Source organism: Danio aesculapii, chromosome 1 (genome assembly GCF_903798145.1).
Source record: "Danio aesculapii chromosome 1, fDanAes4.1, whole genome shotgun sequence".
NCBI classification, from domain to species: Eukaryota; Metazoa; Chordata; class Actinopteri; order Cypriniformes; family Danionidae; genus Danio; species Danio aesculapii.
In genome coordinates this window covers 26,227,307-26,244,806 of record NC_079435.1, presented here as the reverse complement: position 1 = coordinate 26,244,806, position 17,500 = coordinate 26,227,307, and the positions used below count along the sequence as shown (strand labels likewise).

At 34.7% G+C, this 17,500-nt stretch overlaps 1 protein-coding gene across 1 annotated transcript in view; it reads right to left on the bottom strand.

Annotated features, from left to right (window-relative positions):
* lmo7b (LIM domain 7b) overlaps window positions 1-17,500 on the bottom strand; it is a 90,605-nt gene that overhangs the window by 46,117 nt on the left and 26,988 nt on the right. The window contains exons 10-13 of the mRNA XM_056458048.1: window positions 14,564-14,845; window positions 11,663-11,968; window positions 6,271-6,478; window positions 3,795-3,943 (exon numbers count right to left, since the gene is read on the bottom strand). Of these exons, the coding sequence (XP_056314023.1) occupies window positions 3,795-3,943; window positions 6,271-6,478; window positions 11,663-11,968; window positions 14,564-14,845 (945 nt within the window). The remainder of the gene's footprint in view (window positions 1-3,794; window positions 3,944-6,270; window positions 6,479-11,662; window positions 11,969-14,563; window positions 14,846-17,500) is intronic.

Sequence of the window (17,500 nt, the reverse complement as noted above, 5' to 3'; positions counted from 1 at the left end):
AGTATTGCGTGCCTTCAGCAGGAGGCGCACCTCCTTGTTCATCCATGGCTTTTGATTTGGGTATGTGGTGATCTGTTTCTGGGTTGTAACACTGTCTATGGTGGTGTTGATATATTCCAGAACAGAGGAAGTGTAACTATCAATGTCTGTGTGAGAGCCACATGTGGCCTGGGAAGCAAACATACTCCAGTCTGTGTGTTCAAACCTGTCCTGGAGTGTGGAGTCCACCCCCGCAGGCCACACTTTGATGGTCCTTACTGATGGCTTCACACGGTTGACAATGGGTGAGTACTTGGGGTTGAGAAACAAAGAAAGGTGATCTGATTGACCCAAGTGGGGGAGGGGGGTCACAGCGTATGCTTCAGCCATGTTTGTGTAAACTTGGTCTAAAGTTTTGTTTCCCCTTGTGTGGCAGAAAATGTTTTGATGGAATTTGGGGAGCACTGTCTTTAAGTTTGAGTGATTAAAATCCCCCGCAACAATAAAAGCAGCCTCCGGGTGAGCAGTCTGTTGTTTGCTGATGGCTGCATGAAGTTCATTCATAGCGAGCTTGGCATCAGCGTCAGGAGGGATATAAGCGGCAGTTATTATGGTGGAGGTGAACTCCCGTGGCAGATAAAACGGTCTACATTTAACCATTAGAAATTCCAGGTTAACAGAGCAATGTCTCCCAACGACGACAGAGTTTGTGCACCAAGCTTTGTTAATATAAATGCATAATCCTCCGCCTCTGGTCTTACCGGAGTCATCCGCCGTTCTGTCTGCTCGGAATGTTTGATGCTCCGTTAGCGATATAGCGTTGTCTGGTATCCCGCTGTTTAGCCATGTTTCTGTGAAAATCATGACATTACAGTTCCATAATCTTTTGCTGTGGTTGATGCGCAGTCGAATCTCATCCATTTTGTTCACCAGTGACCGTACATTGGCGAGAAAGATGCTGGGTAAAGAGAGCCGGTGTGGTGTTAGCTTTAGCTTAGCTCTTAGCCTGCCGCGCTTCCCCCGTCTTTGTTTACGTTCTCTGCGCCGCCTCCGAGCACTTCCGCCCGGCCGGGCAGGGCTCTTCGGCCCGGGTGTTCTGGCGATCTCAGGGATGAGTCGAAGATTGTTAATAAAACTGTCCGGAATGCACAATCCAATATCCAAGATGTCCTGTCGGGTGTACGATGTAAAGGCACTGCTGTTCTGCACGAACAGACCCGAAATGAGCAGGAATAATACTGCAAAATTGCAGAAACTGGAGAGACACTGAGCCTCGCGAACCGAACGCGCCGCCATCTCGTCTCGTCATATGATGGGTTCATGTTTGGGTGAACTATCCATTTAGTGTTCATGAAAAAAAAATACATTTGAGCAATTTCTTTAAAATGAACGAAGCTGGGCAGATTTAGTTGGGCATATTTTAAGTAGTGCAAAAAAATAATTACAATGAAAGTTAGAGAAAAAAAGATCATTACAATGAAAAAAAAAAACTGCAGACTGATGTCGATAGAGGCTTTTATGGTGCTACAGTAGACAATGTTAGATAAAGAAATATCGAATGCACCTTTAATTAAGGCTTATGATAAAGCTACTGAACATTGTTCCTTATTTCAATACATGGACATTTAAACATTTTATAAACAAATATAAACATGAAATGGAAACAGTGTTAGATTAAATGAATGTGTAACTGTCTGACAATTGTCTGATTTATTTTGACAGCCCTAGTTTAGCAGTCACAGCTGCAAAAAATATTCTGCATCTTCAATATTTAAATTATTGATATCCCTTTATGCACAAGCATGTCTCTTATGTAAATTAGGCTCATAAATTAGGTCTCAGTCAAGAAAATTGCACTGTGCAATTTACATCAAGCTATTATTGCATTCGACAGAATGGGCATCAGTTGACTTGGGGAACTTATCACTTCATACCACATCCAGACTGATTATAATAGGCTCTGCTGGCTTTTGTCACATTGCCTTGCAGTGCTTTTCTCTCTTGTACACACAGCATTAGGAAATCTGTCATTGTATGTTTAAGGAACATTTAGGACAAAACAAAAAAAATTCTCATTTATCATAGTGTCTCTCAAAGGAAACACAAAGACAGAGTTTCAGTAAAATGGCACTCCTTCCTTAAAGTGAAAGCAAATGTTAACTTAAATGTTAGAGGTCAAGCAACACTTGCAGTTACCTTAATAGTATTTCTACACAAAACCATAAAGTTCATTTAGTATTTTTGAAAAGTTGTGTGTTGTTATATGTACGTTTATGAATTTTAAAATTCATCTTTACAGAGGTTTTCAATTTCAGTCCTGGAGGTCCGGTGTTCTGCAGATTTTTAGCTCCAACTGCATTCAGACACACATGGGCTGGCAAGTTGGAGCTAAAATCTGCAAGACACTGGACCTGGACACTGGAGTTTGACAACGCCTGTATTAAAAGCAAAAAAAGTACCTGTAGACCAAACCAGTAATAAAAAGTAATAAAAAAAAAAACATTTTTCTAGTTTATGTGGAGGTGATTATTGGAAGATTGAAAATCAGTTTTCAAGAGTCTGCATTTTCAGGCCCTTAAAACCTGTTGCTGTGTAGAAACAAAGTTGTCCATAGTCAGTAAAACCTAGTTCGTTCTTCATGTAATGATACTGTACTCTCAAAAGTCACAATACAGCATGATTTTGTAAAAACTACTTTTAATATTTTTGCTTCCCACTCTAAGCCAAATGTCAAATTCCTTGAGCTTTTATGGAAATAAAAAAACTACATTTCCATGGCCTATAATGAGCACAAGGCAGAAAATGTAAAGTAGGTGACACTTCAAAATGACCATTACCGCCACACCACTAGGGGATTAAGAACGTGTTTTGACAGTAGGTGTAACAGCAGTTTGTGACTATGCCACCAGGGCACACAAAGGGACAGGATGCAAACGAACTGAAATACATAGTAGCTGAAATTACCCTGCTACTTGTAAATGAAGATGAAATAATGAAACAACGCATTATAATTCCTTCATTAATCATTAAAAACTTGTTAAAAAGCTTTATCATTGTAAACTAAAGTCATTTAAGATTCATTTTGGAAATTAAAATTAAAAACAAGGACAGGTAAAATGAAGGTCCAAACATACATGTTTACATGCACAAATAAATAAATAAATAAATAAATGTTTTAGCCTAAATATAGAGAGATGTACAGTGTTTGTTATTTTATAATGAAAATACATGAAAATATATTTTTTAAATCACACAGGGTCTTGTTGCATCTGTTTGCATTCAACTTGTGTGACCAACAAGCGAGAAAGAAATAAAATGACACTAAAAATAGCCTAACCATGACAACAGGCAAACACATTTGTGCTAAAAAATCTTTGATAAATGAAAGGAAATTTTAAACCACAAACAAAAATCTGATATTCTCTAAACTGAACTCAACTTGAACTACACTATTTTAATTTACTATGATCTTTTATGTGAAGCTGCTTTGACACAATCTACATTGTAAAAGCGCTACACACAGGTGAACTGAACTGAATTGTTTTGAGCAAAAAAATATGCCTAGAAAATAAGCATTTAAAACGTCCATGATTATCCAGAAATTCTATGAAATGTGGGAATGCGGTTATTGTTCTTTTTTAGAGCCAACTGCTCATAGTCCCCAAACGCCTTTATTTTGTTTGTAAAAAAAACGGCAGCTGCATCAATAATATTAAATATAATTTGTATTTGAAGTACTCCTTTAGATAAAAATGTATAAAAAATGTAAAAGCATTCTCATGCGAGTTAAACACAGAGGTATTTACAGTATGTACCTCTCCTCTGGCACTTCAGTGAGCGGTGCAGTCCTAAGGGCACTGGTTCCTCCTGCACTGGTAATGAGTTCAATCTGCTCTCTCTCCTCTCGCTTTTTGTGCAGGTCTGAGTTTGCGCTCCGCCGACGGCTCTTCCACTTGCTCAGATCCTGCAGTGACAGAGGTGAAAATTGAGTGATAAATACGAAGGGAAAAAAAACACAGCGAAATAAAAGAAATGTCAAACAATAATATCAGGACCCCCACAGACCCCCATACCAGCATCAGTCTGACAAAATAAAGATGTTTTAAGTAAATCAATAATTGCTATTATTATTATTAATATGGGATATCTTATTTTACTTTAACACCTGTTAATCTTTACATTTAAAATGGTCTCTTATCTGACCTTCTGTTGGTAGAAGGTTCTTCTTTACAAAAAAAAAAAAACATTATTAAAGTGAAAAATGGCACTGATAAAAAATATTTAACAGACAATTAACAGTTAATAACATTTTAATGCATTTATTTTGCACCACTGTAGTTGAGGTCATGAAAAATACTTATGAGGCTGTTATAAAATTATTTGATATAATAGTATAGGGTGAGTTGGGAAATGGCAGCACGCTAGTACAGCTCTGTACACCTACCATTAATTGGATTATTTCATAAATCTGCTTTGCACATGTTAAACAAAATCAAATAGACAATCTGTTACTGACTTAAATGGCAAGATGTCATCTAAGCCAGTGTTTCCCAACTCTGTTCCTGGAGGCACACCAACAGTTCATGTTTTGGATGTCTCCCTCATCTGACCCATTAACTTCAGGTTTTGGAGTCTCTTCTAATGCAGAGTTTCCCAACCCTGTCCCTGAAAGCACGCTAACAGTACACATTTTCATCCTCTCCCTAATCAAACACACCAAAAACAACTCATCAGAACATTAGAAGAGACTCCAAAACCTGAAATTAATGGGTCAGATGAGGGAGACATCCAAAACATGAACTGTTGGTGTGCCTCCAGGAACAGGGTTGGGAAACACTGATCTAAGCAACCAATTTGAGGGGTTCAAATCAGCCTCAAAATGACAATCCCCAAAGCCAATGACTCTCTGTCATCAGATTCAAGTAATAGTGAGTATAATATCTTAAAAAAAAGGCATTTATAATGGCCTCATGACAGCTAAAGCCAAACACATGACAGTTTAATGTAACGTTAGGCCATAAAGCCAAGTAGCTTCTTAAATTTGATAAAAAAAAATCTGCTGCATCATGTTTAGGACAGACTTGACAAGTTATATTGTCATGATAATGTCAAGATGTCATGTAAAAAAACACACACTTATGATGTCAAACACTTGTTAAGTGTATATTTTTGTCAAGTTGTAAAACAATGTCATTTTTTGACTTAAAAATATAAAAATAACGGAACATATTACGTTTATTTGTAATTTTTAATATGAATCGTTTATTTATTTCACTCTCAGAGCCAGTATTTGTTGATTTGCATCTTTTGAATCAAAAACCACAGTTTCAGGTAAAATAAAAGTAATTTTTTCTGGAGGGAAAAAAAAAAGGTCAGCTACACATACTGGATAGTCTCGATGTGATTAAATTAAACAACATTTTAATTTCGGGGGTTAATTTGTCTGAAATTTGGCAGAGGCATGTTTAAAACATTCTCACAATGTTGTATTGTGGTGTTAATGTGTTAGGTGTGACTTCAGTAAAAGATTCATATGAGCAATGTAAAATTTGGATGACATTGAGAAAAATTTAAATTTTGTCCAAATATTTAAAATCAGTGGTAACCAAATTTCATCACAGTATGTCTGATAATATTTTTTCTTCTGGAGAAAGTCTTATTTGTTTTATTTCCGCTAGAATACAAGCAGTCTTTAATTTTTTATATCCTTTTTAAGGTCAAAATTATTAGCCCCTTTAGGCTATTTTTTTTTCTCGGTTGTCTACAGAACAAACCATCGTTATACAATGCCTAACCTGCGTAGTTAACCTAATTGACCTAGTTAAGCCTTTAAATGTCACTTTAAAGTGTTACATTCTATACAGCTGTATAGAAGTGACTTAAAAAATATCTAGTAAAATATTATTTACTGTCATCATGGCAAAGATAAAATAAATCTGTTATTAGAAATGAGTCATTAAAACTATTATGTTTAGAAATGTATCAAAAAATTCTTCTCTCCGTTAAACAGAAATTGAGGGAAAAAATAAACAGGGTGGCTAACAATTCAGGGGGGGTAATAATTCTGACTTCAACTGTAGCTTTATATTTATATATTGCGGCTTGGTTACTGTAATTCTTCAAAACATATTTAACTTTTTTTTTCAGAAGACAGACATACATAAATATACAAGTTTGTGACCACATAAGGCAAGAGTATATGTTGACTATGTACATTTTTAGCGATTACCATCTGTGTTCAGTTTTGCTATCATGATGTACAACATGATTTTTCCAAAAACCATCACTCACTTCATGCCACTTGGCTTCATTTTCCTTCATTCTCTGCCGGATGTGCTGTAACTGCTCATATTGAACCCTCTGTAAGGCTGAGGGATCGAGGCTTAGCTCTCCAACAGACCTCTGGTGAACATGAAGAGGCACCAGAGAGTCAAAGCTGGAGCTGTTATCAGATTCCTGTGGTATGGGCTCCAGTGTAATGTCACCCATGGACTTGCTTCTGTTAGGTGGAGAAAAGCAAGGTCATCTTCATACAAGTAATAAATGTAGAAACCTTTACAAAGTTGGCTTCTATTTACAAATTAATCCTTGTGTTGCAGTGACATCTAGAGGTTAAATAAGACATGATACTGTACCCAAAGTCTGCAAGAGCTGCGTTATAAACCGCCATTAGCAGCATGAAGTAAAAAAGACAGATAAATAGCAAACTCAAACATACAACAATGGAAATGATTAAGAGAACACTTGAAAATGTTCAGTTTCTCTGGATTTATGATGAAAAGTTATGATATTTCTACAAGTCTAAATATAAATTGTGTTGTTTTATCATTAAATTTGTTTTCAAACATGTTTTTGTGAATTTTAGATAACAAAATACCAATGTATAAATCATAAATAACAAATAACCCTGAATTTCAAATCACATCAAATTAAAACATGTCTGAGATTTGGAAGAAATTTCTTGGAAGACAATAAAAATATCCATCTACGGACTTTGTAGAATAAAACTAAAACATTTTATTCCAGCCATACCTAAATCAAAGATATTATATACAAAACTATATAAAGAAAAAAATGTGAATTTCCAAGTGGTCTCAATTTTTCCCATAGTTCAGCTCAGATAAACAGTAGCACCCTTATTTGCTTAAACTCAGCTTACATACATAAATGGTGGATGCATTGAAGCGTACACGGATAAAACAAAGCTTATTTGCAGGAGACACCACTAGCAAGCATTATATACCTTGACGCATGTGTAATGATCAATTGTGCAACTAAACAAAAGCTTAAACTCATAAAGCAGCCTGCAAAATAAAGTTATGCTAAAGGAGTCAAGCGACTTTCAGCGCAAGATGACCAGGACACCACTGAAAAATAAAAATAAAAAATAATAATAATAATATTGACAACAGACAAAAATGCAGCAGAAGCAGAAACAACAACAACAACAACAACTCACCCTGTGTACCGAGAGCGTCTCATGCCAAATCTGGGAAATAATGAAATATTTTATTGTAAAATTCTCTATAGATTTCCCCCTATACCACTTAAAAACAAACTGCCGACAAATTAGTTAATTTACCCACCATCATGTTGATCAAACTTACTACCTCATGAAATATCTACCATTTACTCTTTTTCACAGTTCAATGGACAGAGAAAAGCTTTCCTAATTCCATTTTAGGGTGAGCCATAACAGGAATTCAAAAAGTATATATTATACAGAAGAAGAGTTACAAAAACTAAAATGTTGTTCATTTAAAATAACTTTACAATAAAATATTAATAAAATTAAAAATCAACAAATATAAAATAATGTAAAGAAATAAATTAAAACAAAAAGACAAACATACAAAAGTATAAAATTCACACAAATTGTGTGTTACAGAGTCGGTATTTTTATTGAGACACTTCAGTTGACTTAATTTGACATTACATTACACACTTCAAAAAAAACTGAAAGAAATGACAAACATTGAAGTGTACGAAAAACACCAATGGAACAGTTAAAAATATGTACATTATATACTGCCATTTAAAATATGATAATGACAACAGTAAACAAACCGTTTAAATCATCTTCTGTTAAACTTAATCTAAAAGGAAGGACCTTGTGTGTGCTGTTAGGGATCTTTCATTTGATGAAAGATGCAAGTTTGAGAATATTCTAAAGCATAAAAATATCATAATATGTTTGCATATACAATATTTAAGAAACATGCCAAGGGAACATACTTGTTTATGTGAAAAACACTGCTGAAGTCAGAAATGCTGCTTTGAAAATGTATTTTTGTTTTGGTTATTTTAACCTGCCCAATGCCAATTTAGCTAACTACATTTCAGCACCCCGGGTTACCTTAATGGAAAACAGCGTATATCATTAATTTATTTAGAAAGGCTCTGATGGCATGCATCCGTGACCTAAATGCAATCTCCGGTGGACAGTAGCAGACTTCGAAATGAGAGATTCAGTTCCACATGAGGTTTTTAACTTCTTAAAGCCCAAGTTGTTTTTACATGCATTTTTTATTTCTCTTTGCTATTTGGGCTTATTAGAACCTAATTTGAATTAAAAACTTAAGTATCATCTTTTGATACGATGTACTTTTATAGAAAAATGATGTCCATATATGTGGACTCGTGGTCAAATTTACATAAAACACTTTTTCCTGATTTTTTTAATGCACATTTAACATAGATTTTTATTTTTTTTTACTTGCTTTGACTATCAGAGTAAAAACATTTTTTTTCCCATTTTGGACAGTTAAAAATAGTGTTTGGGACATTTCATCTACTGCAAAACTATGTCTGTAACAAAATTTAAAACATTCAAAGTATTTTAAATAGCCACGTAAGCTAAAATGTGCTGTCCACGTATGTGGACACTCAAGCCCTAGGAGGTTAATTAGCAAATTATATTAATACTACGAACGTAAACATTAGGTGAGCAGGTTACATTGTAACCGCGTGTCCTACAGTAACAACACGCTACATGATGAGATTTGCAGTGGTAAGCAATTTGGCGGCACCAGACGAAACACGACAGAAATTTAAATACAGCCATTTGGAAGCACAGAATATGCACTCAAACACAAAATGATAAGGTTTATAATCTATTTAATACATCTTTAACATTATTAATTGTACATGCTAAATCACAGTTATGCGTTTAGTTCTAAAGTTCAATTTACTGTTTGTTTTATTTCTGAGGTGAACTGAGGAACTTTTAGATCTGAGGTGAACTATCTGCTGCTGTTTCAGTGTATGGCAATAAATGTCATGTAAAATGGCATTTAAACTTGCGTTGTTAGCATTCAACACTGAATAAAGCACATGAGGTGTACCTGAAGTGATCATTGTCATAGTTCTCTGTTGTTCATCTGTGAGAAATAGAAGCTGTTTCTAATATATCTATTCGAGGTGTTGTTAGGACAAAACTCCTTTTAATATAGAAAGCATTCCTGTTATCGGGTGCTGTTGCTTTTATTTAGAACACGGTTTAAATCACTCGCTCCTGTCCTCAATCTGGCAGCATCTGCTTGAGAGAACCAGAAGTGCAATACCTAGTTCAACCACTGGGTGTCAAATTTACATACTGCACCTTTAATCTAAAAGCAACAGAAAAACAATTATGGGGTTTTTCATGAAATACTGGACAAATGCAGTCTTGGAGGCCATTTTTACAGACTAACAGTGCAAAAATATAAAAAAAAAAAAATCTCTAGATTGCCACAACTGCTACATTAGGTTTAAAGGAAGAGTTCAACTAAAATGACAAAAAAGGATTCATTTATTCTAATTGAATCTTTTTTTGTTTATTTATTTATTTTTTGTAGTTTTTTTAATAATGACAGAAACTGTTAATCACTGACATCCATAGTAGGAAAAAAATACTACGAAAGTCAATTGCAACCAGTTTCTGACATTTTTTTGTGTTCAACAGAAGAAAGAAACTCAGACAGGATTGGAAAAAGTGGAGAGATGGCAAATGTCAACTGGAGTTTTTTTTTTTTTTTGCTGAACTGCTCCTTTAAATAAATCTCAATTAAAAGGAAGCAAAGTTTTGGAGCAAACACACATAGTATCTGTTATATACTTTACTATCTGCTCTATAACCAAGTAAGAAAAGCTTAAATGTATTTTCATAAAAATGTTATCTGTTTTTTTAGTATAGCAATACTCCTTTCCAAATATATACCACTTGAGTTGATTATTCAACAGTACTACACATAAGAATTGGAAATGGAAGAATGTTTTAAAAGGTTTGAGAGGATTTGAGATCAGGAGAAAGCTTTGGAGCGGGTGCACCAAGCCAAGGTGTCACATCAAAATCACAGTCATCTTCAGAGGAACCAGACTGCTTTCGGCTATAGAGGATGGAGAGAAAGAGAGAGAAAGAAAGAACAGCAGAAAACAAAAGCAGAGCAAGAGGGGAAAAAGACAGAAAGATTTTAAATAGACAGACAAAAAAATAAATAAATAAATAAAAACAGTATACAAAGTGCAGTATAGGAAGTCACTTGTTTTTTTGTAAAACATAAATAATATCATCAACAATAAAATCAAATAATCAATAATGGTCAAATCAATAATATTTCTCAATACATAATATTATTTGTAATATTTGTGTTCTGATAAAATTTTTTTTACATATTTCTTAATACTCTTAATTCTTAATTTTTATGGACAACTAATAAACTTTAAAACCGATTTGTCATCAAAATTAAAAGAACATTTTACCTTAAAAAAAAAAAAAAGTGATCCAATCCAAAATGCATGACAATATTTCATAATGCAAGCTCTTATAATATCCAATTTCTTAGCTACTTAACATTTTTGTGTGAGTTCTTACAATTGTTGAACAGTGGTTCTATGGGAGTTGAAAAATGATTCAAAAACAAGCCCAAGTAATCATATTTAAGAATTTCTACATTTAAAAAAGATAATTTGTTGATTTTAACTATGGCTGGGCGATTTGACCTAAAATCTAAATCTTGATTAAGTGAACATTTTGACTCGATTACGATTAAGAACAAATTATTTTTATGTATTTAATTTTTTTGCCCTCACAGTTCACTGACAAATTTTGTACAGTAAATATGCTTACATATTACAAGTGAGAGATTTTTGAATGAAGCGTGCATTACCTGATTTTTAAATAATTGAAGGAAACACACACTACTATCTATGATTATTACTTCATCATTGAACAACTTAAATTAAAACACACATTGCCTAAAACAGTCACTCTTTTTTTATAAAAAAGTGAAAATGAATAACTTGCACTTACGGAAACTAAATGAATTATTATTATTGTTTTTTCATATTAAAAGTAGAAAATAAGCAGCATCTCTTCTAAATAAAATAACTTAAAATAACTTTAAATATATCATCTGTAAACAAATATTTTATTGTAAATAGTAATTTATTGTAACAAAAAAATTCTGTCTCAAGGTTTTTCCAAAAAATTGATTTGGAAACATTTGATAGATTATAGGTTGTGAATGTCGATTTTGATTATTTTTCAATTAATCCCCCAGCCCTAACTTTAACATTTGGGCATCTGAACTTCTGTGAAGGGGGGGGGGGGGTTCAAATGGGAAAACAAAACAATTTAAAAAACTATTTTACGAAATACTAAATAAACGAAAAAAAAAAAAAAAACTCATGTTATCAGACAAACCTTAAGCCCTGCATCTTCTTATACCATGGTCTGCGCTGTGACCCTAGTCTGATCTTTCTCACGTGTAGGTCTTCCTCAGGGGTCCAGAATTTGGGCAGGAACTTATCTGAATCTGAATTGATGGAGGTCTGATGCTCAGAGACGAGCACTCGACGTGCGTAAAGATCATCCAGCACAGGATCAGCGTATCCTCTGTCCTCATCAGAGTCACTCGTGCCATTACTCAGGACTCGCTGAAGAAACTCTTCCTCCAAATTAGCTGAATCAGAGTCTGTCCTTCCATTTTCAGAGGGAATGGATGACAAACTGCTTCCCAAGAAAGAGCCATCCATATAAGACCAGTGCAAAAATTAATCAAAGAAACACATGCATTGACATGCATGCAAAAGCGGTTAAGTGCTCTTTTAGATTTAGTGTTAGTGATATCCACGGCAATATCACAGCACAATTAGTCCTGTAGAGATGAATGAACAGCAAACTGTTGTTGTCATGATGCTGAAATTTGATATGAAAAAAAATATTGGTACTTGATACTATTTTCACTATACTGGTATATTGCCAGAGCATTAATTAAAAATCGCAGCATGTATGCATGTCTTAAGTTCCTGATTTGAACATTTTAAAACTAAATTTCACTTTAATGTGATCTGTTAAAACTTAAATTAAAAATGAATAAAGGAGTAAATGTATATTTATGGGTTTGATCCATTGCAATATTAGAGAAGAAACAAACTTAACTTATTTTCATTATTAAACAAAGTATTTAAAAATATATTAACCAATGGAATGTTTATATGTTAAATTATTATATTGTTTAATCAAATTTGTTGTATATACAAAATAATATAGATTGACACTCTTGTTTTTCAGAAACGTTTTAATTGTACAGCAATTTTATTTTTAGATGAGATTGCAAAGATTTCTTTTTATTTGAAACAGTTGTTTCATTTTTGTATAATTGAAATGAATACTTTTGTTCTGAATCACATTCATTTCATTTTCTCTTTAGAATATAACTGAGCCTTGAATAGTCATTATTAAAGGTGCAGTATGTACATTTGACACCCAGTGGTTGAACTAGGTATTGCACTCTTGGTTTAAAACACGCAAGCACAGGTTGCCAGATTGACGACACCAACAGTAATGTGCCTGAATATAGAGCCTAAAGGCAGATTTAAACTGTGTTCTAAGTCAAAGCAACTGCACACGATAGAAGGAATATTTTCTATTTAAAAAGTTTTTGTTCTAACCAACACCTGAAATATAAACTTTAGAAACTGCTTCTATTCTTGCAGCTGAACAACAGGATAAACTAAAAATGATCACCTCAGGTACACCTCATGTGCTTTATTTAGTGTTAAATGCTAATTATGCGAGTTTGAATGAAATTTTTCATGACATTTATTGCCATACTACTGAAAAGCAGCAGCTGATATTTCACCTCAGATCTTGAAAATAATTGAACTTTTAGAACTGTGACTCAAGCCAACACATATGATCCAGCATGTCCATTTAATCATGTTAAAGAGGTTTAACGTGTATTAATTAGATTATAAACCTTACCATTTCCTTGAGTGCAGTAAGTGCACTATTCTTAACATTTCTGTTGCGTTTCGTCTGGTGGAAACAGAATAATTATCACTGCAAATCTCATCATGTAGCGTGTTTTTAGGACCCGTGGTTACAATGCAAGCTGCTCACCTAATGTTTACATTCGTAATCTTTATATTCTTTGCTAATTAATAAGCACCTCATGTGGAACTCTGAATCTGCATCTTATTTTGGAATCTGCTACAGTCCACTGGAGGTTGGACTGGGGTACCAAGGCAACCCGGGGGCAACCCGGGGTACTGAAATAAAATTGGCATTGGGTGGGTTAAAGATACCAAAACAAAGACAGACGTTCTAGCACGTAGCGCACATTTTCAAAGCAGAATATCTGACTTCAGCATTGTTTTTGTGATAAACAAGAATGTTCACTTCACTAAATATCTGCAAACATATTATGGTATTTTCATGCAGAAGAGTCAAAAACCTACAGCACCTTTAAAGGGAATTTCAAAGTTTAATAGTCCTCAGTTTAGACTGGGTCACTAAAGTGTAGGATTGTTCGCTAATAAAGCATTTATTACCATAGAGTAATTCATTTGAATGGTTTGATAAACATTTATTTATTTTGAACAACCTTAAATGTAAAATTGACAGCTAAATAACCGTTTTGTAAATAAAGCAATACTTAATTTAGTTATGGAAAATGAATAATTAAAGTATGAAAATCATTAAGCCCATTATATACTGTATATGCTTATACAGTAAGTCAAGAAAACAGCATTTGTATGTAGCTGTATTCATTTAATGTTGAGTTAATTTAATTGTATTAAAGTTAATTGTCTTTTAATGTTGAGTTAATGCTTAAATGATAAACTAATTATTTGCAAATGCTTAAATGATTCATAGTGAGATGTATTTGTAAACTGTCTGCTAAACTGAAAGATCATATAGAGAATGCAGCATTTGTGGTGGGACGGACAAGACTGAGGTGGCCTGCAACATTGTAAGTAATTCAACCAGCCTGATGAAAGTATGAAATGAAGTACCACAGAAAAGCGATATTGCACCATTTAAAATAATTCAGCATTGGTTTGTATGAAAAATTCCTATGACAACAATACAGCAAATTAGTGAAGATCCACTCAAACCACAGCAAGCAATAACTCTTCCAAATGCATTCCACTAAAGCAGAACAACAGTTTGGAAAAACTAAGTAGTTCTTGCAAATGCACGCAGTTAATTAGCCACAATAAAGACTTGGTGTTAGGAGCAGTTGGATGTACTCAAGCACTGATATTAGGTCACCACAGCAGTCTCCATCTATATACAAAACACTCTCTAAACTCTGACCTCTGGTTCGATCGTGTGGCATCTGACAAGGTGAGCCATGACTTCCCAGCATTTGGGGTCACATAAGTGGGCACCCTGGGGCCCTGAGGCTTTGAAGGGATTGCAAAGTTCACTGGAGCCGCAGAGGTTACGGAGCGAAATCTGCGACTCGCTAGATCGTCCTGCTCAGGGTCTGCCTCAGGCCGGTCCGAGTCAGAGTCACTGTCACTCTGGTAACTGCTTGCCCATTGGAGGAAGGCAGAAGCAGGAGGGAGGTCTAGGCGTAAGTCACGCCCACTTTCACTATGGCCAAAAGATGAGGTGGATAAGCTGGGAAAACCACCTCAATTAAGATTTGTTACATCTCAGCAATCAATTCAGGAAAAGACAATTCCACATTAGAGCTGCACGATTCTGGCTAAAATGAGAGTTGCGATTCTTTTGCTTAAAAAAATAACAAAAACAAAAAAAAAACACTATTTTCTCACGATTCTGTATGTAAAATAAAGGTTAATATGAGTGAGCTATTATTATTGTTGTTTTCTCTCAAACATATGGTAAACCATATTAATATTATCTGTAGGTCTGCTGTTGGTTAAAATGCTAAATTTTGTATAGACTTGAATGTGGACTAGAACAGACTTTAAATTAGTCCTGGTTGTAAAAGTAAGTAAAGTGATGACATCAGAATACAATTATTCATAATTCTGAAGTTGAATTATTATGTTTGAGACGTATGCTTGCAATCTGTCATTGACAACATTATTAGACCATTTTTTTCAGTGGTAAAGTAAGACATTTGTCATTTTCAGATTCCCTCCAGCATTATATTCAACATTATATAGGCTAGACTAGTTATACTGACATTGTTAAACATTTATTCTCATGTACAACTCTCTGTGTTCGCTATGAAAGAAAAACATTAAATGCTTGTCGTAATGCGAGATGATTATTTAAATGATGTGCACGCTTTCGGTTTCATTTTCACTGCTAAGCATACCTGTCAACATTGGGATGTTAAAATAAGGGAAATGCCCACCATAATAAGGGATTCCCCCGACCCCCCTTTAAAAAAAAAAATCCCCAAATTACTAAATATGCTCATTTGGAGCTGTTCGCTGTAAATAAAGTTAAATGGTCAGTAATATGTTTTATTATTGTTTACAAAATAAAAAATAAATAGTATACATTACCAGCAAATACATAAGCAAACAGTTCAGCTTATTAAAATTAATAGCTATTATAATGAAATAGAATCAAGCTATCAAATCTCATTAGCTGTTTCTTCACTGTATAACTGACAAAGAGCAAAGAATAAATGATTTATTTAGATTTTTTTTTATTTGATTTCATTAAATAAGAGGTGTCACTTTAAAAACGCACAAATCTAAGGTTATAATGAAAGCATCTGACTGTTTTCCTAACCGTTTATGCTCATTTACGACGAAATTACTTGTGTTTGAAAAAAAAAAAAACATCATGGTATTATTGTCATGATATTATTGTTAGTTATGTGTATATCTGTTTAAACACGCACCCAAAACTTCACGAGTACAGAATCCATTTGGGAAACAGCGTCTATTTATCACTATGGAGCGCGTCAGCTGACAGTCATGCAACGATATGACTGTTTAGAGGATTGCATATGAAGGGGCGACGGCATCTCTTATGAAAATGAAGGGAATCGCGCCGTTTTTATGTTTATTTCAAAGTGTTTTCATGTGTAAAAGCGAAAGCACAGAAGAGCAAAGGGCGGCCCCTGGTGGTTCGGCGGTACGGGTTGCGTATAGGGAGGCTCGACTCTTTAATGTTTATTTGCCACCCTTCAGAGAAAGACTGAAAATATGGGAGAAATACGGGAAGATACTTTTACGGGATGATAGCGGGATAGAACTGTAAAATACGGGAGAATTCCGGGAAAAACAGGAGGGTTGACAGGTATGCTGCTAAGTGCGGTTCATACTTCCCGTGTGGCACCCAAACAGTCACTCTTTGCCACAAACTGAATATTTTTTTATAACTGTATTACCTGTTTACCACAGCCTATGCAGGTTCTGTTCACTAAAGTAGACTTCAATCACAGGGGCGCACCCGCCCTTTCTGTGGTAACAACTTCCGGTCAGCTTACATCATGTGTGATTTTGCAGCCGCGAATACGTCATTACATGACGTAAAAGACAGAAATTATATTTTTGGGTGAATTATACCTTATAAATACAGTATGTGGTTCTTTCTACACCATTTGGAGGTGTCCACGTTGCTGAACAACATATGTAAAACAATGTGAAGACTTGTGGGCCACCTTTGCTTCTCTCCGGAACTTGAAAATATGACTGGCCGAATCGTAGAAATGAAATGCTATATTAAGATCGTCCAGGGGGTCGAATCGAGAGCGCAATCTTTTTTCGATTAATCGTGCAGCTCTATTCCACATGCACAATATATATTCTCGAAATATAAGCTGAATAATAAAAAACAAAATCCAAAAAGCTACAATATGTACGTTTAATGAAATACAACACTTTCATCAGTCATGAAAATAATAATAACTAGAAAAGTTTACAAACTTTATGGTGGCTTGAGAAAGCCTAGTGTTTTGTTGCTGTGCTGTTTTTTTTTCTGTGTGTGTTTGAAGTAGTTTAAGTTTAAACAACTGGTTTAAAAATAGTCAGCATAGATACATAAGTGAGCAAATAAGTAGGTTGCTAAGATGTTGCTAGGGTGTTGACTATGGTGTACTAAGTGGTTGCTAAGGTGTTGCTAGGCGGTTGCTAGGGTGTTCTGTGTGGTTGCTTATGCCCCGTTTCCACTGAGAGGTACAGTACGGGTTACCTTTATCAAGCTTGCGTTTCCACTGCCAAAAGGGTACCCTTTTGGTGAGCGTGGTGTACGACAAAGTTTCAGACGACATCATTTTTACTCAAGGAAATGTCTACAGTAAAGCTGTACAGGTCGCCC